The sequence below is a fragment of the Limulus polyphemus genome, unplaced genomic scaffold (genome assembly GCF_000517525.1).
Source record: "Limulus polyphemus unplaced genomic scaffold, Limulus_polyphemus-2.1.2 Scaffold511, whole genome shotgun sequence".
Classification (NCBI taxonomy): Eukaryota; Metazoa; Arthropoda; class Merostomata; order Xiphosura; family Limulidae; genus Limulus; species Limulus polyphemus.
This window is the reverse complement of record NW_013666121.1, coordinates 33,633-57,233: the sequence shown is the minus strand read 5'-3', so window position 1 is coordinate 57,233 and position 23,601 is coordinate 33,633. Positions and strand designations below refer to the sequence as shown.

General features: G+C 30.1%; 1 protein-coding gene across 3 annotated transcripts in view; it reads right to left on the bottom strand.

Moving 5' to 3' along the window:
* The window catches only part of LOC106458763 (diacylglycerol kinase theta-like), an 85,470-nt gene that overhangs the window by 31,728 nt on the left and 30,141 nt on the right, over nt 1–23,601 (bottom strand). For all 3 annotated transcript variants that reach the window (XM_022385081.1, XM_013918312.2, XM_022385080.1), the window contains exons 6-13: nt 19,786–19,942; nt 17,494–17,592; nt 17,035–17,129; nt 15,498–15,564; nt 13,499–13,640; nt 6,101–6,243; nt 4,281–4,345; nt 3,780–3,930 (exon numbers count right to left, since the gene is read on the bottom strand). In XM_022385081.1, the coding sequence (XP_022240789.1) occupies nt 3,780–3,930; nt 4,281–4,345; nt 6,101–6,243; nt 13,499–13,640; nt 15,498–15,564; nt 17,035–17,129; nt 17,494–17,592; nt 19,786–19,942 (919 nt within the window). The remainder of the gene's footprint in view (nt 1–3,779; nt 3,931–4,280; nt 4,346–6,100; nt 6,244–13,498; nt 13,641–15,497; nt 15,565–17,034; nt 17,130–17,493; nt 17,593–19,785; nt 19,943–23,601) is intronic.

Genomic DNA, 23,601 nt, shown 5'->3' with positions numbered 1-23,601 from the left:
AATCTTTAGTAAAAATACTCCATTGAAAAACTGATTTTTTTTGTACAAATGTATTGTAATTTCTACTAAAAGTCTGCCAAATTTTGTGAAGATACAAATACCATGTTGAAAGTTATAGTATTAAAGATATATATTCAAGTTAAAAAGGTCACATGATAGGTCCTTGGGACAGAGTTCATAAATGGCTCAATGCTATATGTGTAGTGCATGTATTGTATGTCGGTAGTCTAGTTGGCTAGGCTGTGTGGGCATTGCAAACATCATGAACAGACTACTACAAAGTGTATGTGTAAGAAATAGGTCCACAACAAAGTTTGAAAATATTGTATGTGTCATTTGGTGGGAATTTCTGAGAAATGAACATCAGCTTTGGCATATCAAACTGAAAGGTTATGGCACTTTCACTGTGTTGTGGGAGGTCTCAAAGACAACATACAAGATAAAGGAATGATTTGCACGTTATGCTAAGCAAAGAGGAAAATGACTTGCAACTGGTGTTCTTTTAATTTGCAAATTGCAAGGTGAACCCAGATATTTTGGCCTCTGCAACATATCCAATATATAAATAAAATTAAAAATGACAGAAAAAAAGACATAACTTTTCAGTTTACAATATATATAACCATATGGGCCATATACACAAATTAGATTGAGAAATTCTTTGTGAATAAAGACTGTAAAAATAATAACATAGTTTCTAAGTTTATCAATATTAAATTATCTATTATCAATAAGAAAATCCGTAATATTATCTTGTGACATAAAAAGATTTTGACATCCATTACTAGATCTAAATGTGGGGAACTTCCAAGAAGCAATATTACATTATTTTCACTTAAAATTATCTGAAATAACCCAACCTGTTGTTTGAAACTATTTTATGCTACTGCTTTTCACAAAATGTCTGCTTGTGAACTTAAAACTAGAATGACTTTGAAGAAAAAATTTTCTAAACTTAAAAATAATTCAAATGACAATAACTTGACTACAAATAGTAAAAACAGTTATGAAATAGAGTAAGAAAATCAAAACCCGTCCAATTATGTTAAAATTTCTATCTATGTTGAGTAATCCCAAGGTTTTGAACTTTTCATAACATTCTGACTCTCAGATAAAGGTTCTTAACTTAGGATTAGGCTTCACCATTAAACCAATTCTACCTTCATTTGAAGATGATAATAAAGTACAAAGTAACTTAGAATCTTTGAACAGTTTGGAGAAACTGAAAAATATTCCATTAGAAATGCCATTAACAATTTTATCAAAATATTAACAAGGAATTCAGTTGGGATTACTCAACATAGATAAATATTATTACACAATTGGATGGGTTTTGATTTTCTTATTCTCTATTTTGTAACTAGTTTTACTATTTGAGTTGATCCTGAATATAATTCAAACAAAACAATGATATTAGGCATTAACATGATGAGAAATTATATTAACTAGGACCTTTACTGTCTTGTCAGTGAAGGATCTTACCATTTTTCATTTCTTCATTGTCTACTTCATCTTACTAATTAAATAAACCTGAAGGTGTTATAGAACTATATATACCAAAGAATGTTAAATGGTAAGGAATAAGCAAGCAGAAATTAGGTTACAAAATTGTTAAGAGCCTAATACCTTTTTAAATGGCTTTTTTTTTTTATGGTTACACATCTTGAAAATCTTTTATCAGATACTCATACAGCACTGGAATTGTTTTATTATTTACTTTGAGTGAGAGAGATTTAGACAGCATACAAATAAAACCTGGCAAATTTACCAATGTTAAAGAAATAGTTTCATGATAAGAATTCGCTATTATCCCTTCATATAATTTCTTTCATCAGGCAAGTGGGAAAAGTCATATCAATTATTTTCAACAAAACATTTAACTCTATTGCCACAGGTATCCTTCACTGTGCATGACAAAAAGGTTTTTGCATCTTACATTCAAAATTTTTTAAACAAATTTTTGTTTATGTTATACCAATTAGAATAGCATAAAATCTTAGCTAATAATCCATATATTAATAGTATACAAGTTTTACATTCTTAATTCTACAAGTCAATATTTTAAAAATCCTGAATTTCCATTAGTGTGACCCACATGACACATTTATTCTTAGCATGTCATCATCCCTATTAAATCCACCACCCTTCAAAAAAGTACAAAATTAAATGTAAATTACTCTCTGTAAAATCATTATTGCTCAGACAAACCAAAATTTTTATAGTCTTCAATTTTGTTTGGTTACAGAACTTTTGAATAGGAAATTAGACCCCTCCTGCCACTTCTTTTTCAGAATTCACTGACAATTCTCTCTTACGTTTCATTGTATATTACCTATAACCAATAGAAAGTCAAGGTTTCATCAATCAAATGACGTATTGTATAACATTGTGTTCTGAAAAGAGAGGCATCAATTTCACTCACAGTACAAGCTTCATTCCTTTGGGAAAGTTAACGACTAGCTTGGATGAATTTGTAACAGCTCTTGTTGCATAGTTATAAAGCTGGATAGATTTTGAGAGGTAAGGAAATTTGTCTAATTTTTGCATATTATCAGTCTATATTCTTTGGTGCATTATTTAATTAAATAAAAATTATTAAGTGCATTACTATCATTACTATAAAAAATTAGACTTAACCATCCTTGATAATTGAGAGCAAAAAAAAAGAAGATCGGGTAAGTACTTTATTTCTTGTTTTTCATAATTATTCTATATTTATTAATAAAACAGTAACTAAAATCTAAAAATACGAATCTTTTTAAGATATTTAAGACTATATTACGTAAAATAAGTAATAATGATAATATAATTAAAATGGTTCATGAGGCATGCAAGTGAGCAGCTCGTGGGTAATGTAATTCGTTAGCATAACATGAGTTGCATGTTCCCCGAGTGGTTTGCAACTTATAATGGCACAGACAGTAGTTAGACATGGTTCAAAAGGCAATAAAATAATAAAATTTAATTATAAATAGATATATACTGTTACAAACTTAGAGCTACTTAGAATAAATGAATGTAGGTTCATATTACAATTTGAAGTAATTCTGGAAAGAAAAAAGGTTAATTTCAATTTTTCTGGTGGTTATGAGGTCGGTCGAAATTGATTGATTCTGTTTTGATATAGGGTAGAAGAAATAACAGATAAACTATAAAGTTTTACTGCAAAAAACGTTTGAAATGCACGTAGAAGGTTTTAGGGATTACACAAAGGAAATTTGAGACTTTTGAGATGATGAAAATTATTTTAATTTTAACATGAAAATTACTTTTCACACAGACTATTAAAAACAAATACTCAATATATTCATGGACAAATCTTTATTTTACTAAAAATACTTCACTTAAAAATGTGATTTTTGTATGTGAAAGACTTGTAACATTAACTGAAAGACTGCCACATTTTGTGAATATATACACAATATATTGAGAGTTATAAGTATTAAATCTATAAAGACTTTAAACAAGTACAAAAAGGTCACAAGGTCAGTCAAATTGACAAAGTCTTTTGTGAGAAAATTAAACAGTAACTACAATATAGCATTTAGGAAGTACTCAAATATTTGAATTACTATTTTATCTAGCAAAAGCACTATGAAATACTTTCATACTGCCTCAAACCCCTCCCCAAAAGAATAGAAGTCAATCTGCTATTACAAATGCGAATTAAAGACCTCTATATACAAAAATAAGATTACATTAACTTATTATAAATATATCTTGCAGCAATTTCAATAACATTACAGTACAAAATTACAACAAAAGTAACAAAAACCTACGTTTGCCCAACATATCAATAAGAATTTTCTCATATTGTCGTTGCGAAAGGTTTGGAGGGAGGTTACCAATAAACAGTGCTACAGTGGTACCACAAGACTCATCTTTCTGTTGTAAATAAAACCTTGTCAAATTCATCTGCCTAATAGATTCCTGGAAAAAAAAAAAAAAAGAAGGAGAAATTGTGAGATTTTAAGAATATTTATCAACTTCAAAAACAACTTAAAAGTGTTAAATATAAAATCAAACAACATGTAAATAACATTAAGTTAGGACTTACCTTAATGTTCCCATGAACACTCTTGATTATTCATAGGATAAACAAGTAAATAAAATTAAGGCTTACTCTGGCAAATTTCTATGAAGTTCCCATGGATACTCTTGACTATCAACTGGATAAACAATTAAATAACATTAAAACTTACTCTGGCTATATTTCTATGGAGTTCCCATGGACACTTGATTATTCATTGGATAAACAAGTAAATAAAATTAAGACTTACTCTGGCTAAATTTCTAAGAAGTTCCCATGGACACTCTTGATTATCCATTATTCTTTCATGGACAGCTGAAAAAAAAGTATTAATCATTTTTTGTATTATATTACTTTCTCAGATTAAAAAACCTGGGATAAATGTTTTCAATAAATCAACTTTATGGCATATGAAATCTGATAGTTAAAAGTGCAGTCCATACTATAAAAAATAACATATCTCCATTAGTTATCCAGAGCTTATCAGAGTATAAAACCAAATCTATTATTTGTACAGACCATAATTAAAACTATAACACACAAGTTAAACACGAGTTCTATTGTGCATGATTTGAGTTAAAATTTTTCCATACTTCGTATATTTGCAAAAATTATACAGAATATATGCCATAAAATAACTACTAACTTATGAGTCATTATAGTTTTTGAAATATTGTATGTAGTATTTAATTTTATGTATGTGTGAAAATATTGTCACCATCTAGTTATTCTACATGAGCTATACTGTTTTCAAGATTTACTAAAGATTATCTTTTGATAAAAAATAAGACTTGGAAAAATAAATATATTTGTTACAGTTGTTCAAACTTAAATAACTATATGGAAAAAAATTCAATAACTTGTGAAGGTTCAGTGCTACTCTTTCAACTACTTTATCAGCATTTGTGCTCATTCTGATGGCCATGATTAGGTACTACTGCCAAACGTTGCAATTTTCACTATAACAAGCTCCTGTGAAGGATAGTAAGGTTAATTTAAGTCCACTCATCTGGACAACTTTCCACAGACTCTCCACTATAAATGGAAGTCAGCTTCCATGGCCTAATTTAAACATATCATAGGCTCAAAAGACCAGTGAAGCTTCTACTAGCAGACGTAATGGTATCTGGTTGAAAGAGGTTGCTGTGATTCCAGTTTGTTTCATGAAACCAGATTCTGATATTTAGATGTGGCTGGAAGCTTGTGAAATTTTTTGTATACTTCAAATATTTATTTATTTATTAGCTTGTTAATGGTAGAAGGATATATATACCATCGTCATTGCAATGGCTTTCTGTATTGGAGCAATCTTTTTTTGTAACCACAGCCCTCATAGTCAGAATGCTATTCTGCACTAGCTTGAGGTGAGGTTTTGATGTCCTAAACACTTTATTGTGCTAATTTTTCATCTTCCATGCAGAACAGTGAAAGCTCTTTTGTGTCCTTTTTCTCTATACTGTTTTAACAATCTTGCCACACAAGCATTATTTTTCAGAAAGGGCTGTGACATACTCCTCAAAAAACATTGGCAGCAGCACACTGTGAAGGGCTTAGGAATGAACCAAATATATAGGTACCAAACAGGTCAATCACAGTACTACAGCTCATAACCGCAGCTACACATTACTGTATAAGCATATAAAAAATAATCAAACTAGTAAAGTGCAAGTATGCTTTTATATAATATTTCATACTGTACATTTCTTATTTATGTACTTATTTTTCACTGAAATATTTCTTCCCTACATAAATGTTCAGGGCATAAAATAGAGGTTTGTACATGAAATTCACTCCCTCTTATTTTCTTACTGTCATACCAAGGAAAAATAAACATCTAGTAAAGGTAACAAATTGAATCATTGAAAGCATTAAATTAAGAAGGTTCTACAGTTAATATCAAAAACCACTTTTTTTTCTGAAACATGATGGAACAGTTTGTTCAATGGTGATGACAAAATGTTTTATCAAACAAATAACCATAGAGATAAAAACTAATATTCTAACTATAAAATAGTTTATTTTTCAGAAGTTAGAAAAAGAAAAGAAATCCATACACAGAAGTGAACTTACAGCCTCTATCAAGTGAAACTTCATTCAACCTAAATCTGTTTAGGTTGGTTGAATCAAGACCAAGATTTTCTAGAGCCTGCACCATTATTTCTTCTACACTCGTGTCAGCTGTCACAGGAACATTGACGTAAGTTTCTGTTACACTAAATGAAACAAGATCATATATGCTTAATTACTCAACAAAGACAACCTTTTGAAAATATATAAACATTTGGGAACTAATTGATAAAATCAGGCACTAAACATTATACACTATATAATTTATTGTTCCATGAAAAACTGATATACAGTATGTTTCTACTACAAAATTCTGGGTGTTGTAACCAAATTAGCCTGATAAAGTTTCATATCAGTAAAAAAAATGGCCCCACCTGTACTACAACAGACAAGATGTAGTTGATTTACTTATGTTCCCTTCCTAAATGTTTTAAATGAGTACGAAGAGGTCACAGGGTCGGTCAAATTGACCGAGCCCGTGTTGAGAGAGTTAAGTTGATAAAATTTATATAAAAATACAATTATTTCAACAGTCTGTTTTCTTGACTGACACCTTACACACACAATGAGCTATAACATCAGGGCAGAGACCCTTATGGTTCACAATAAGGCAACCATTCTGTTATTATTAAGCTTATCCAAATCACAAGATTGACTGTCACTCTTATAATGCATTCATTGTTGAAATTGTAAGTGTAGTTTGTAGCACTAAGTCTCAAACCCCAGATCTTCAAATCCCCAATACAACCACTAGTTATGCTCTGGCCATTTCAACAGCAATATGCATGCATATAGCTATTATGTATTACAACAGACCATAAATAAATATTCACTATTATATGTAATAAATAGATTTCTTAAGCATAAAGAAGTGAATTCTTTTTAAACCCAGTTAACACCAAATTTCATTTATGAACATCAAAAAATTCCAATTACAGAAAAAAAAACAACAACATTTATCACCAAAACTGCTTTTTCCTCCAGCTTTTTGTATATTTATCTAATAAAGATTATAGGTGATAATTACAAATGAATTGTTTCATTAAACTTCAACTAAAGTTAGTGGTCAGCTTCTTATAAAAAACACATTAAATAATGTTCAAGTTACAGATGTTTTGGATCTGTTTTATTTCATAAATGTAATAAATAAACTAAAAAAGAAAAGTACATTAACAAGAGCTTGTAATGACTTAAATATAATTTTTGGTCAAAAATATATTTATAAAATACTGAGAAGAAATTATAAACAAATCACAATAGGTCTACTTCTGGAAGTGGAAAAAATCTAAAAATTCATTTTTATATACAGAGCTAGACGAGTTAAATAATTATCTATGAGCAGCAATTACATTGATTAATCTCTCATAAACTAATCAATTAATGTCAAAAAATACAACTAATCAAAACTAGTATTTCTAATCATTGATTGATTAAGTCTTCATAAAAAAGGCTCAGCCATTTTGAATGATCTTGTAACCACCATGTAACCACAAAATTATAGATACTATACCTTTCAATGTAGTAGTAGTAGTAGTATCTTCATAAAATTTTGCAAGGTTTAAGTAAAAACTTCAAATCTTTTGTACACAAAGAATCTATGGAAGATTTCTCTGTGAATTTATGAAGCCTGTACTGAGTTGGTCTAAGTGCAAGGTGATTTTTCATGTTTATAATCAAAATACTTTTTAAATCTTATAATTTCAAATTTTGTTTGCATATCTTCTAGAGCTTCCTAAATAAATATCAAGTCTTTTCAATAAAACTTAATATATCATCAACTAATCAAAATTAGGGTTTCTGATTAGTTACTGTTTTCAATTATTCCAACTATCCAAGTAATCAAAATGTTCCCATTATGTTTGTTTGATATTAAGCACAAAGCTACATAATGGGTGAGTGCCTCATGATTCGAGGGTCTTGCATTAGATTCATATTGTCGCTGATGTTAACACTGAACTGCTGACCAGAAAGTGGGTGGCTAGAAGCTTCCACAATCAACTCTCTGGCTACTTAAGTGTTAACTAAGGTAAGTTCACCTTTTTATTTTAGTGTGTTACATTTATAATTTATAATTGTGTAACTATATCCTTTAATGTTGTATAAGCAGGTGTGGATATAGAGCAATAATTCAAGGGGTCTGGACCCCCCCCCCCCATTCAGTGAAGATCCAAATCCCCATCTTCCTTTTTTCTCCCAGAAATTAATAAAAAAAGCAGCCGAATATCTTTACATTACCATATAGCATCAAAAAGAAACATTAGATGCCAGTGATTTTATTTGATAGAGCTATTAATTACCATAAAAGTATTTTTTGGGGGTTTTCTGAAATCTAAGGCAATTTAGTTAAGGCCTTAGTAACTGATTATTTCTAAAATACTAGAACAATGTGACAATCAATAAAACACTGACATTGTAACATTTTTCTATCTTGGCTTATTCCAGACACTCAAACAATGTGTCTAGATTTAGAAGACTTGTTTTCAACAAAGTTAGTATTGTTTAGGACACCTGCTGCTCTTATAATGTAGACTTGTTACAAAATTTTGAAAACATGCATCTTGTTTACCACTACTACAAAACTGTTTTCCTAAATATGATAATAAATAATTATCATATAAATTACATGAGTAGAAATTAAGATATAAGCTTTGAAACTGATGGATTATAACATGACTAAGCTAAGCCTTTACAGAATATATTAACAATATTTTAAATTTGACTTGTTTAGGTTACTTTAGGACTATACAATTAACAATGATTAATCCAAAACCTGATGATGCCATATCTGGAGAATATGTTGGGTGGAGGAGAACTTCCCACCCAACACCATAATCTTGTGTTGCGTCAAACATGCCACATGTGGACATGCATTGTCGTGAAGAAGAATAATACCTTTCCAATTGATGAGTGAAGGGCTTCATTTAAATGTTCCAGTTGCTGACTGTAGATCTCTGCATTGACAGTTCACCATGGATTGAGGAGTTCAAAATGAATTACTCCTTTCATGTCCCACCAAATGCAAAGCATCACTTTCTGCCGATGGAGTCCAGGTTTTGGGGTTAGAAGTGGTTTTTGTCTAGGACTGAGCCACTGTTTTTAATATTCGCATAGAGAATCCATTTTCATCACCAGTTACAATTCTTTCTGAAAATGTTTCATGCTCGTTACGCACCAGAAGAGATGAAACAGCTTTCACATGTTGGAAATGATAATTATCAGAGAGTTTATGAGGCACCCAAATACCTTTTTTATGGAGTTTTCCCATATTCCTTAGATGTATTGTTTCAAGAGAGACATGCAATTTCAGGGCCATTTCACGAGTGTGTTGTCTTGGGTTAAACTCAACAAGCGTCTTCAGAGCATCAATATCAATTCCATCGTGTCGGCCCCTGCCTTCACAATTTTTAAGGCTAAAGTTACCTGATTGAAATTTTCTGAACCATTGTTGACACTTACGAACATTCAAAACATTCCCATAAGCTTCTTTGATATTCTTTGTGGCTACAGAGGCATTCTTTCCTATCTTGTATTCAAACAGCATTACATGCCAAATGTGTGTCTTGTTGTGTGCCATCACTACAATAGATTAGAGTATACGAAACTTTACACATTATATATGCCACACTAATGTGATGTTTAGGTGGTTTGTTTAACTTTTATACATGATGTACATTTTTTGCGGGGTGGTTAATGAAAGTGTTCCAAAACACGACATTAATTTCTTGACGACCTAATATTTCACCTGTTATTTTCTCTACCCTAACTCTACATGATGTTTGTCAATTTGAACAAATTCATAACTGCGAAAAAAAAAAAAAAAAAATTAAAACACATCTAAATTACACTTATCTTCTTTCTAGAATGACTTCACTTTCTAACATGAAACTACATCTGTTTATCCTATATAGCTTTAAACTTGTAACAGTATACATCTGTTTATGCTTACATTTTATTGCCCTTTGAACTGTTTAACTAATATTCGCACCATAACATTTTTGTAAACTGTTTGGTGAATGTGTAGCTCACGTTACCCCATCGAATTACATTATGCATGAGCTACTCACAAGCATACTTCATGAAATTTTTTTTATCATTATTTTTTTTATTTTACCCAGTCTAGCCTTATCTAATCTAAAAGTTACTAATTTCTACATTTTAGTTACTTTTATAATAATAATAAATAAAGAATATACAAGAAAAATAATAAATAAAAGTACTTACCTTGGTCCTTTTTTTTTTTTGCTCAATGACATTTAACGCTACTTTTTTTACACTAATGGTACTACTGCACTAAATAATTTTTTATTTAACCCTTCCTCCACGGGTACCATTTATTGCACATGACACAAGGTTTTAGTGTCTTACATTTAAACTTTTATTATACTACTTTTTGTTTATGTTATGCCAATTAGAATAGCATAAAATCTTAGCTAATAATCCATATTTTAATAGTATACAAGTTTTAAGTTCTTAATTATACAAAGAAATATATAAAAAAATCCTGAATTTCCACTATTGCGACACACGCGACACATTTTGTCTTAGCATGTCATTATCCCTATTTTTTCCATCACTCTTTGAAAATGTATGAAATTAAATGTAAAATACTCTCTATAAAATCATTATTGCTCAAACACCATAATTTTTATAGCCTTCAATTTTGTTTGGTTACAGAGCTATCGATTAGAAAATCAGACCCCTCCTGCCACACCCACCTGTCACATCCTCTCTTTCACAATTCGTTGATAGTTCTCTCTTACGTTTCATTATATATATTACCTCTAACCAATAGAAAGTCAAGGTTTTCATCTATCAAATGATGTATTGTATAATGTTGTGTCCTGAACAGATAACCATCAATTTCACTCGGAGTAGCAACATCGTTCCTGTGGGAAAGTTAACGACTAGCTTGGATGAATTAGTCTACTTTTTGCATATTATTAGTCTATATTCTTTGATGTATTACTTAATTAAATAAAAATTGCTAAGTGCTTTACTGTAATCACTAAAAAACATCAGGCTTAACTCTTCTCGACAATCAAGGGCAAGAAAAAAGAAGATTGGGTAAGTACTTTATCCCTTGTTTTTCATATTTACTCTTCATTTATTATTATAAAAGTAACTAAAATTAAAAGTACAGATCTTTTTAAGTTATTTAAGACTAGATTATGTAAAATAAGTAATAATAATATAATTAAAATGGTTCACGAGGCATACACTCGAGCAGTTCGTGGGTAACGTAATTCGATAGCGTAACATGAGCTGCACGTTCCCCGAGTGATTTACAACTTATGATGGTGCGGATAGCAGTTAGACATGGTTCAAAGGGCAATAAAATAAGAAAATTTAATTATAAATAGATGTATAATGTTACGAACTAAGAGTTACTTAGGATAAACGAATGTAGTTTCAGGTTCCAATTTGAAGTCATTCTAGAAAGTAAAGAAAGGTAATTTAGGTTTATTTCGATTTTTTTGTGGTTACGAGGTCGGTCGAATTGACCGACCTCGTCTTGAGAAAGGGTAGAGAAAATAACATAAAAACTCTAAGGATGTAGTGAGAAAAAACGTTTGAAATGCATTTAGGAAGATTTAGGGATTACACAAAGGAAATTTGAGATTTTTCAGATGACGAAAAGTATTTTTAATTATGTCAACTTTAAATGAGTACAGAAGGTCATGTGACTCGGTCAAATTGAACGACCCCCGTGTCGAAAGATTTAATGAAATAATACATCAAAGAACACAGATTCATAAACTGCAAAAAACAGACAATGTCCCATAACTATTAAAATTTTTCTGGTTTTCTAACTATGCGACAAGAGCCATCAGAAATTCAGCTAAGCTCATCAATGGGTATCCTGTGAGTATAATGTTTGAACTGGAAGCAAAATAGACAATATAATAATACAGAAAACAATGTAATATAATACAACATTTAATAGGTTAAAACACTGGCTTTCTATTAATTATAAATGACATAGTATTAAACGTCAGAGAAAACTATTGACAATTTCTGAAAGAGAGGATGTGACAGTTGGGCATGGCAAGAGGGGTCTGACTAATTTTATGTTAAATTTCATAATTGTCATAGAGGTGGTAACTACATTATAGAAGAGGGGATACCTAGAGTGCATATATCACAATTCTCATACTAGGGGGAATAAGGATTTTTTTAAATATTTCTTTATAAAATTAAGAAATTAAAACTTGTATAGTATTAAAGTTTGGATCATTAGTCATGTTTTTATACTAAATTTATTCGTATACCATGATAAGAAAGTAGTTAAATTAAATTTTTAATGTAACTCACTAAAACCTTGTGACATGTGCAAAAAAAAAAGATGACTGCACGGAAAGTGTTAAGTTTAGGCTACTTGAAGAATATAAAAAAATAGATTTGTACTTTGGCTAAGTACTCATTTGCCTAATAAATAAAAGGAGTTATGATTATTCATTTTCCTTGGTTGGAGTACTTGTGTAGTTACTTATACAATACGTACGGCTTCAACACTTATAAACATGTAAAACAGTATTGAATTGTATGGAATAATAAATATGGAAAATAAATACGTACATGTTACTGTTGCAATAGGCGATTAAGAGGTAAGTAAATATTTTGTTGTTTCTAAATGTTAACTAATGCAGTTATGCTGCATGCATATTTTCATGTACAAAGTTTACAATTCATAAAGTAACTTAATTATAAATTATTGTGCCTGAAGTCTGAAAACTGTTTCCCCTATCTTTTCTTTTTTTTGCCTCTTGATAAAATATTTGGAAACAAATTTTAAAGTTAATTGTATACATTAATTCTAAGTATATTTCAACAATTTCAGCTCAAAAAGATTTCTGGATCGAAATTTTATTTTCTTATACTTGTTTGGTGTAATTAATGTAGGAAAAAAAAAATTCATATTTTTGTTTCTGTACAGATGAAAGGATTTTTGCCTAGAAACAAAACAGCCTATTTTTGATTTCTTTAAAAATTTTTCTATCCATACCAAAGAAATCTATATTTCTGTTAACAACATATAATCCCTTGAGAATATATTACCAATTTCATGATTTTCAACAATTTCCTTTAGTTTTTGTACAGCCCTTGGTTGAAACCTTGTTACGTTGCATCAAGTAGTTTAATCATTTACTAATGATTCACAACTTTGAAAACAGCTATAAAGAGAGTTTAAATATGATTGAGTAGAACATAAATAAAGTTATCATGCAAGAGTAATATATAGCTTTAAGAGTTTTTATGTAGTTTCTGTATGAATTATTAATAGAATGCGATATATTAATGAGCCCATCGATTAATCAATTAGAAAATACCACTAATCAGCCAGCTCTGATAACGTATACAGAACAGTAAATGTAACAATGAATCAAAAAATTAGAAACCTACCCTAGATTACCAGGATAAACCTTTATTGACCCCTTGTCAGGTTCTGGTGGACGATACCTTAAAAAGATAGCTGGCCTTTTACCTTCTCGCCGTGTTAAGCTCTGAACTGGCAGGAAGTCCCCAAGTTCCTTTTCATTAGGATCTAACATAATAAAAAAATAAACTGTACAAAACGGGAATAACACAATGTATCCAATTTCAAAAACTGTTGAAACAAACAGTAATTTCTTACAAAGCACTATGTCTAATACTTCACTACAACTATCACAGATCCAAACAAGAAGCTTTTAAAGTTTTTCTTCTTCTTACTAACATCTTTAGTCTTTTCAGTAGCACATTCTCTTGCTCAGTAATTTTTTCACTCAGCTTTCTTGTTTTTTACACAAATAATTCAAAGAATACAATGCAGAACAACAAACAAAGGTTAAATGGTCAGCAACTACCCAGTTCAGATTGATACTAGCATAGAAATTCTTGGATTTCTAATCTACTCTGCCTAAGATATCTACAAGAAAGCATTCAGTTTAAACAATCCTTGTAACAGACTTGTAATTTTACTTCAGCTTGCAAAAAGCTTGACCACATAAAACTTTTGCTACTGACCAACTACTAATAGTAACACATGAAGTTGTGAGTAATTCATCTTTACTGGATGTTTATGCAAATGTAAACCTTTTCCTCTGTACTGGTTAGAGTTACACTCTGTGGATACTGCCTGCCTTTTTTCCTTAGTTTTGAGCCTTTATAAATTTTCTGTCTTATTTTTCTACTAGTATTTGATCCACATTTCAGACTTGTGGCCAAGTTTTTATGAATTTCCTTCAGTATGGAGTCCAAAATGTTATCACAAAACCAAGCAAAACAAATGCAAAAGAGGTCACTGAAAATTATGACTCACATGCCAAAGAGACTGTCTTAACCTACCTCAAAATTTTCTTAACTTTATCCCAAATCTTTAATTAAATTTCTATGTGAATACCAAAAAGTATAAAAAAGCAATTAATCTCAATTAGCATCAATAGATGAAAAACAAAAATGTTATATCAGCTTCTGCATGGCTTACTAAAAAAACAACAACAACAAAACAAAAAAACAACATACATATACAAAACAATATTTCAAAAGAAATATTTATGCCAGGATGGTAAACAAGCATAACATTTGTCTTTTTGTGGTAATGATAGCTGCAAAGTCACCTGCAGCATGTTAAGTTAGACAGTTATCTTTAATCTTGACATTCAAGTGATCTCTTGAAATAAAGACCTTTCTCACATTTTATTGGGAATAATCAATCATATGGATAGAGCTTGTCACTGTGGGAAAGTTTGACATTAACAATTAAGTAAATAATGTGAGACTTATTCAGCCTGGAACAGGATTTCAATAGATTTAATCTTGCTTATGACCTTACCTGAATAAGACACAGACAACTTCAAATCTAACTCTCCAATGTGGCAAATAAAATACATTTTTACTGTTTCTTTTCAAATAAAGATTGTTTGCTTTGATTACATATTTGTGTACATTCTCTTTTCATTTCTTACAAACTCAGTAACAAGAAACTCCTATCTTGTTACTCTCAGGAGAAATCAGTGCTATAGGAAAATACCACAAAAAACAAAACAAAAAACATTCATAAAATAAGAAAGTAAATCCAATTTCTCTTGTTTGATTGTTCTACTTTACATAATAAGATTTCATTTGTCAAATATATATATATATATATTACTAGCCTAAGTCATCTAAGGTTGTATTACTAAAATAAATCTTTATCTTATACTAGTATAAATCCTTAAAGTTCAATAACCTCTTCAAGTCCTCCTGTAAGTTACTTTTATAGCTTCTACCTACTTATCAGTTATTTGTATATCTTCTAAATATACATATTAATAACTGTAATTCCTCAATGCTGTCCAGTGACAAACTGTTTCATTGTTAAAATATATGCTATTAAAATGAAAATGTGCAAATATTTTAGTTTGGAGAAAAGTAAACTTACCAAAAACATCTATCAGATAATAATTGTTAGGATCATCATGAATGTGGAATGCTCTTAGTGCTGCACCCTAGAAAACAAAACAAAACAAACCAATATGGTAAAGATTTGGTTTCTGAAAGAACAACTCATATTCTACTGGTAATTTAAAACATTTAAGACTTCCCAGCTTTTGGAGATGTTCAAGCAAAGGCTTGGCATTACACTTTTAAAATCATAACTTTCTCCCTTCTAAAGCCATAATCAAAATAAAACTAAGTGATGATGTTGTGATTTTAAAATTTTACTTCATATAAAACATATTATAAAAATAAAGAAAACTGACAAAAAAAAAAGTTCCCACCCTAAATCAGATTTTTTTTTATCAAAATATATGAAATTCTAAATTCAGGTAATTTCTTCCCATATAAAAAAACTAGCTGAACAAAACAAGAAAAGTTATCTGCCACTAATCTTTATGTTTCTACATGTTCTTACTGTATTTTCTTATCTAACTATAACAACTAAAAGGTTTGTTTGTTTTTTGTTTTTGAATTTCGCGCAAAGCTACACGAGGGCTATCTGCACTAGCCTTCCCTAATTTAGCAGTGTAAGACTAGAGGGAAGGCAGCTAGTCATCACCACCCACCGCCAACTCTTGGGCTACTCATTTACCAACAAATAGTGGGATTGACCATCACATTATAACACCCCTACGGCTGAAAGGGTGAGCATGCTTGTGTGGGATGGGGATTCGAACCCGTGACCCTTAGATTGCGAGTCGAGCACCCTAACCACAACTAAAAGGTAATCAGTATGTGAATAAAAACAAAACACAATCTTAAGAATATCAAGTACTTATGCAATTTGTGTTTGAACTCAACCATATTTGAACCTAGAGAAACCTATTTAACAATCTATCTTCCATAAGTGTACTTAAATATCTTCATTACTAAAAGCATTGTAAAATCTGATTCTTTCAGGAGAGGCACCAGGCCTTGATCATGTAATCTGAAAGAAGACAATACAACTGGCCTATTCTTTTGTATATAATATTTAGATTGTTTTTCTTTAGCTAACTAGATTAGTAATTTTTACTTTGGATACAAAAACACTTTTCCCAAGACTAGATGCTGTTAGCTGTAGAGTAGCCACCATTACAATCGACCACAGTGCTAGTGGCTATTGGCACACAGTGTACCCACATAGCAATACATGCCTATTCATGTTGCTTTTTTTATTTCTCATGAACAGAAAATATCTTAAAAAAACAACAAATAAAACCTTTGCAAAATGTTCACTAATTATCATACTATATAACAAAATTCTCTACACATTCAATATGAAAAAAACATGAGATATTTGAGTTGTACACTTTTGAAAAACTAAGCTTAAAAATATCAATATTTTTTAAATACCAAAGCAGTTACAATATATATATATACCCTTACTTTCATTAAGGAAAACCAGAAAAGCCTTTACGCACAAAACTTATATTCAAATAACATGTAGTTTGTTTCTTTATACTGAATATTAATTACTGTATAAGCTAAAAACATACAATGACTTGTTCCCTTGTTGATTTCTGAGAAATACTGATTGTCCTGTAGGCTGATCTCTTCATAGAGGAATTTCCATCATATACCCTGATTAGTTCTAGAAAAACAAAAGTAATAGCTGATCACATATCATTATTTCTTATCTTTATAAGTACTACATAAAATTAATTAGGAAAATAATAAACAATTTAAATATCAAAATAACAAAAAGGGATCTTAATTGCCTAGTGACAATAATCAAATGTACATACTATTCTGTTGTGGCTTATTTAAAGAAAATACCTTCACAAAGTTAATCCCTTGCATTTTACTTAATGTACCATTCCTTATAACACACTTGGGAAGATACACAATTGAATTATTAAATAAATAATTGATTCAAAAGTGTTATAAATGCCTTTTTATATAGTAATGAAAATTTTTTTAATTTAACCAAATTATTTTACTCAAGGAAATCTTACCTTCTTCTCGGTCTTTTTCCTTTGGAGATGGATAATCATCAAATTCCCTGTTCTTCACGTCACCACTAGAAGAGAATTCTTCTGATACACTTCTTGCAGCTAAAGATAATGCAAAAACATTTATTTATTAGTTGATTGTAAAGTTTTTACATAATGACAGTGTCCATTTCATTTAACATCATAACATGATTCAATATAAAAAGGAAATAATTGCATTTTACATCCAAAAAGATTTTTTTCTATTACATGTGCAAATATAATTTAAACATATGCTCACCAAATTATATATGTTACATGGAATGCAAAAACCTCCATAAAAATAGTATTTGTATTAGTTGAAGCCACAGCTTTTATTAGACAACTATAAAAGTAAGGTTTTTGATAAACACAGCTTTTCCACCTTTCATATTCCATTTCAATATTTTGCATGCTACAATACTGCCTAAATAGTCCTTTAAAAATTAATCATTAAAAATTTTTCTCATCAGGTCTAAAACAAATAACTATTTCAAATTTTAGATGATCATCAATAAAAAACAACATCTGCATTTACATTTAACTCTATCATGTCCAGATGGGTGCTTTCTTAATTTGAAAAAGAAATGTTTCATAAAACAACTCAATCTTCATTTTTCTGGGTCACAATGATCAGAGATGAGAACAGGAGATGAGAAAAATCACTGGAAACCTGGGGTTGTCATGGTGTGATGTAACTGCCTATATTTCATTGTGTTAGAGTTAAAGGAAAATTACAGTTTTAATATTTCTAATCCCTTTATCAACTTAAAAAAGTATACAACCTCAATATGAGGATATACAAAAAAATTAAAAATAAACAATACTGAGAAATTTAAGTGATACAAAATATTACAAGAGAAGGTCCCTTTTTTTTTCTAGTCTGAACCCCATAATGAAAGCTCTTTTTTTTTACTGTTCTTTTCCCTTGTATAAGCAAGCTGATATGGCTTCCAGTTAAGCAGATACATTCAAAGATCAGAACTAAGTTATAAAAGCTTAGTCTGGTGATATATGTCTAGAATAACAGAAGTTTGTGAACAACTTCTGCTGCAATTACAGTCATGATTTTTTTTAAAGCTTGCATTATCATTTTATACTTAATTTGAATTACAATGTTGCAATATGACAGGAAATGTTTCTCATGGAACAAGGAGAGGTAGGCTTAGTTAAATAATTTTGCATTTGATCACATCAAGTCTCATTTTGGTGGCAAGACCAGTGTTTTAGACCATGTTTACATTAGGCCTTATCAGCCTAAGTAAATTCTTGAATGAGCAAAGAAAGGTACCAAACTGAAATACAAAAATGTATTACATAAAGAATAAAAAACATGTTTAAAACTTAATACATACATTAAATAGAAACCTCTCATGAACAAGTTAAAAAAATTATTAAAACCATTATAATTTTGGTTTGGGAAACAATGATATTTCTAATGTATTTTAGTAATCCTAAACAAAGTGAAGCTGCATGTGGTCTTTCCTAAATCAAACTAAAGGTAAGATTTAGTTTTATACAATGAAAACTTATAGGAAAGTTTTAAAGGAATGAAGAAATATATAAAAATCAGTAAATGAAATGTAGAACAAACATAAGCATTTTAAATTTTTTCTTACAAAAATATCACAATGAAATCACAAATTGGAAAGCTACAAATTCATACAAATATCTTATATATGAAAATTATTTTACTTGCAGAAGCTGCATAAAATGTAGAAAATTCTTCTGAGGATTCAAACTACTTCATTCAATATTTTTTTTCACAATGCAACAAAACAAACCATATAATACATGGGTGGGCAACCAAATTTGTTTTGTGGTCATAGATGTGGCCAGTCAATCACAGAAATGACCACACTACTAATAAAACAGAAATTTTTTGCTAAATAAATCTATTTCGGGATTCTAATGACAGTCAAGATAAATTATAAACACAATGCAAAACTGTAAAAAAAATACTTTTTCGAAATTACAAAAGTGTGAAATTTCAATGAGAGATTTGACATTATTTTTCTCTGACTATCTAAAAAACACACTATTGATGATTCTATGAGTCGGCCACACATGACCATTGGCCAATGGGCTGCCCACACAGGATATAATAGGTGCAATAAATTGATGCACCCAGGACTCACAGAGTTAAAGGAAAATCACAGTTTTAATATTCTGTTCCCTTTATCAACTTAAAAATATATGACCTTAATAAGTTAAAAAAAAAAAATCCAATATTAACAGGAAATACTGAGACAAAATTTAAATGGTACAAAATCTTACGAGAGAAGGTCTCTTTTCTTCTGGTCTGAACCCCCATTATAGTCTCCAGGGGAACATCAGTGCGTGGAATGCTAACACAGCTTGGTGGAAGCATAATGCTTGCCATGCATCCAAAGTTGCATTCTACTGGAAGGTTCTTATAACAGGTGGCATGTGCCTACACATAAAATGCAACATTTTGAATTCCATAATTCAGTAGTACATCCAACAAATATTATGCTATAGTAGGTAGTAAACAGCATTTTATAAACTTCAGAATGAAGAATTTATAGTTCACAGTTACAAGATACAGATGCATACCTCATAGTCAACATATTAGTCTATCAAACTCCATAATTGACATACAAGACTACTACACTACAGCATGTGACACTGAGTATGACAAATAGGTACAACACTGTAATCTACAAGGCACACAGAGGGATTTTGTACCCAAATAAATGTTTTGTGAATTAACACAATTTTATGACAATTATGGTTATTAATGAACTTTAATTTTGTAAAATATATTACCTTTTCTTAGGATAAAATCAGACCTAATGTAGTAACTACTTGAATCTTTTTGTTTATAAACAACTTGTGAATAAATTTAACCTTTCACATCAGGTAGGTCAAAGTGCACATCACAACCTTTTACAGAATTACATTCAAAGTTAAATTAAACTACTTCATTATCAACGTATACAAATAAGTTAAACTTGGCATAAAAACATACTTAATAAATCAAATTTTAATCTTATTTAAGTTTAAGATTTTAATTTTACAAGAAAATATTTGAAAAAATCCTCAATCTCCCCTTTTCTCTAATTTATTTACCATCCATCCAAACTTTAATGTAAATTACTTAATATAATATAGATATTACTCAGACAGATCATCATTTTTATAGCCTTCAATCCAATTTGTTTGCAGAGCCATAAACTAGAAAATCTGACCCACTTGCCACACCACCTACCCATCTTCTCTTTCACAAATTGGCAACAGTTCTCTATGATGTTTTATACTATGTTATTTATAATCAATAGAAATCCAAAGTTTTATTCTGTCAAAAGATTCTTATAATATTATGTTGTTTTCTGTACAGAGAATTGTCTATTTCGCTTCAAGTTAAAACTTTATTCGCTCAGAAAACACATTGATGAGCTTAGTTGAATTTTTAACACCTCTTAACACACAGTTAGAAAGCCAGAAAAATTATGATAGTTTGCACTATATTTCTTGTTGTTCCTGTGTATTCTTTATTTATTATTATAAATGTAACTCAAATGTAAAAATTAGAAACTTATTAGGTTAGATAAGGTAAGTCAACAAAAAATAATTATTGTAAAAGTTCCTCATGAGATAAGCTTGTGAGAGCAGTGTGATGTAATTTGACACAGTAAAATGAGCTGCATGTTCACCGAGTGATTTGCAGCTTGTGTGGCAGGATTAATAGTTAGACATGGTTCAAAAGGCAATAAAACAATACAATTAAGTATAAGTAGATTCGACGACGAGGAACCCACTTTGAGACTAATAATACTTGGAGACGGCTTGAATGGGTAATGAAGAAAAATTTTAACATAAGTTTAACATAACAGCAAATGTACCATGGTTGAACAAGGAAAAAACCTTGTCAAAACATTATACATTTGCTGTTATGTTAAGCTTGTATTAAAGTATTTCTTCATTATCCATTCAAGCCATCTCCAAGCATTATAAATAGATGTATACTGTTACAAACTTTAAGCTATTTAGATAAACAACTGTGGTTTCCTGTTACAATTTGCAGTCATTCCAGAAAAAAAAAGGAGAGGTAATTTATAATTATTTCCTAATTTTTATGGTGGTTACAAGGTCGATCAAATCGACTGATCCTATATAGAGTTATAGTATAGAAAATAACAGATAAAATATAAAGTTCTTCTGTAAAAATAAAATATTTGTTTTAGAGGTTTTAGGGATTATTCAAAGGAAATTTGAAAATTTCTGAAAAAAAAAAGTAATTTTGAATTTCAACATAAAAATCACTTTGCAATTGAACAGTCAACACTTTGACTTCACATAATTAAAGGCAAATTTTTAGTAAAAATAATTAATCAAAAATTCTAATTTTTTGTCATAAAAAAACTTATTGTTTACTGAAAGCTTGTCAAATTTCATGAAGATACATTAAGTACTTTCAGAGATATAGTATGTATACCACCATCGTTGAATGATGGTCACAAGGCCCTGTAAAATAAATGAGCTTGTTGCGACAGCGTTAAAGAAAACAATAATTTTCATAAGAGTAAAAATTAAGAATATTCTGAACTATTATAAATATTATAACCAACACAGTTAATATAACTAACCAAAGATCAATCTTTGTAAATCTTAAAATTAGTTTTAAATAGACACTGACCATGCATAAAAAACGACCATGCTATTAATTACAAAAACAAAAGTGAAATGTTAGTATGAGCCACATGTTGAAATAATAAATAAAACCTGAATGTGCATTAACTTTCAGTCACCCTGTATCCCCTACCAAACATCATCAAACTGTAGGTTACAGTCATACCATTGGTTTCCTAACCCCTCTTAGTTAAGGAGCCACTAAGTTTTTCTTGCCTTAGTTATTCATGGAACTAGGTTAGCCAGCTAAGGCACCACATGTATTTTCTCATAGGAAAGATTTCTGTAATTTTGAGTTTCCAGTATAAAAATTGAGTGATGTTTTCTACTGCTAAGTCAAGTGATGCCTCAGGGATACAACATCCCTTGAAGTGAGATTGACCATCAGTCAAGTGGGTAGTGCCTGCACCCTGAGAAGAAAAGCATTCTTGTTATTATTAGCATACAGTTCGATGTTTTCTCTGTCTGGAACAACTTAATAAACACTTTTTTTTTAACCAGAAATTACAACTTAAGGTTACAGATCCATCTTCAGTAAAGGTGCCACACTATACATTTCTCTTTTTAACTTTGACTGTGTTTGAAATAAATATTGTTTCACTGTGTTGACCTTGTGTCCAGTTTCTTTCTTTGCGTCAAACTCAGTTGAGATAAAGAGAAATCAAATTTCTGCTTTTCAATACATTTTCTAGTGAGCATCCTGTTATTCTGCAGTTCCTACCCAATTATTCCACCAGAAATCAGTGGACCTGAAAATACCACAAAGCCATCAAAGAAAAATGACCCCACGTCCTGTCTTTGTCAGCCCTTATCAGTTTCACACCAATGACTAATTCAGATAACTGTTAACAGAATAAACCATCGCTGCTGTCTCAAGGAAGTAGGCTTGTTGAAGCAATAAATAAAGTTCAAACATCATAGTCTGGTTCAAAAATACAAGGCATACATAAACATTGATGACTTCCAACTTAATAATTAAATTAATAAACAAAGAAAATATATTAGCAATGGTATATGCCACAATCAAGAGAACTATCAGATATTAATACAGCTACAGAAAAACAAGAAAATGCTATGCTCTACAATATATTAACCCTATCAGAACAGGTACCCTTTACTGCACATGACACAAGGTTTTAGTGTCTTACATTCAAAATTTTATTAAACTACTTTTTATTTATGTTATACCAATTAGAATAGCATAAAACATCAGCTAATAATCCTTATTTTAATAGTATACAAGTTTTAAGTTCTTAATTCTAAAAGGAAATATATAAAAAAATCCCGAATTTCCACTAGTGTAACACATATGACAAATTTTGTCTTAGCATATCATCATCCCTATTTTATCCATCACCCCCCAAAAATGTACGAAATTAAATGTAAAATGCTTTCTATAAAATCATTATTGCTCAAACAGACCATAATTTTTTATGGCCT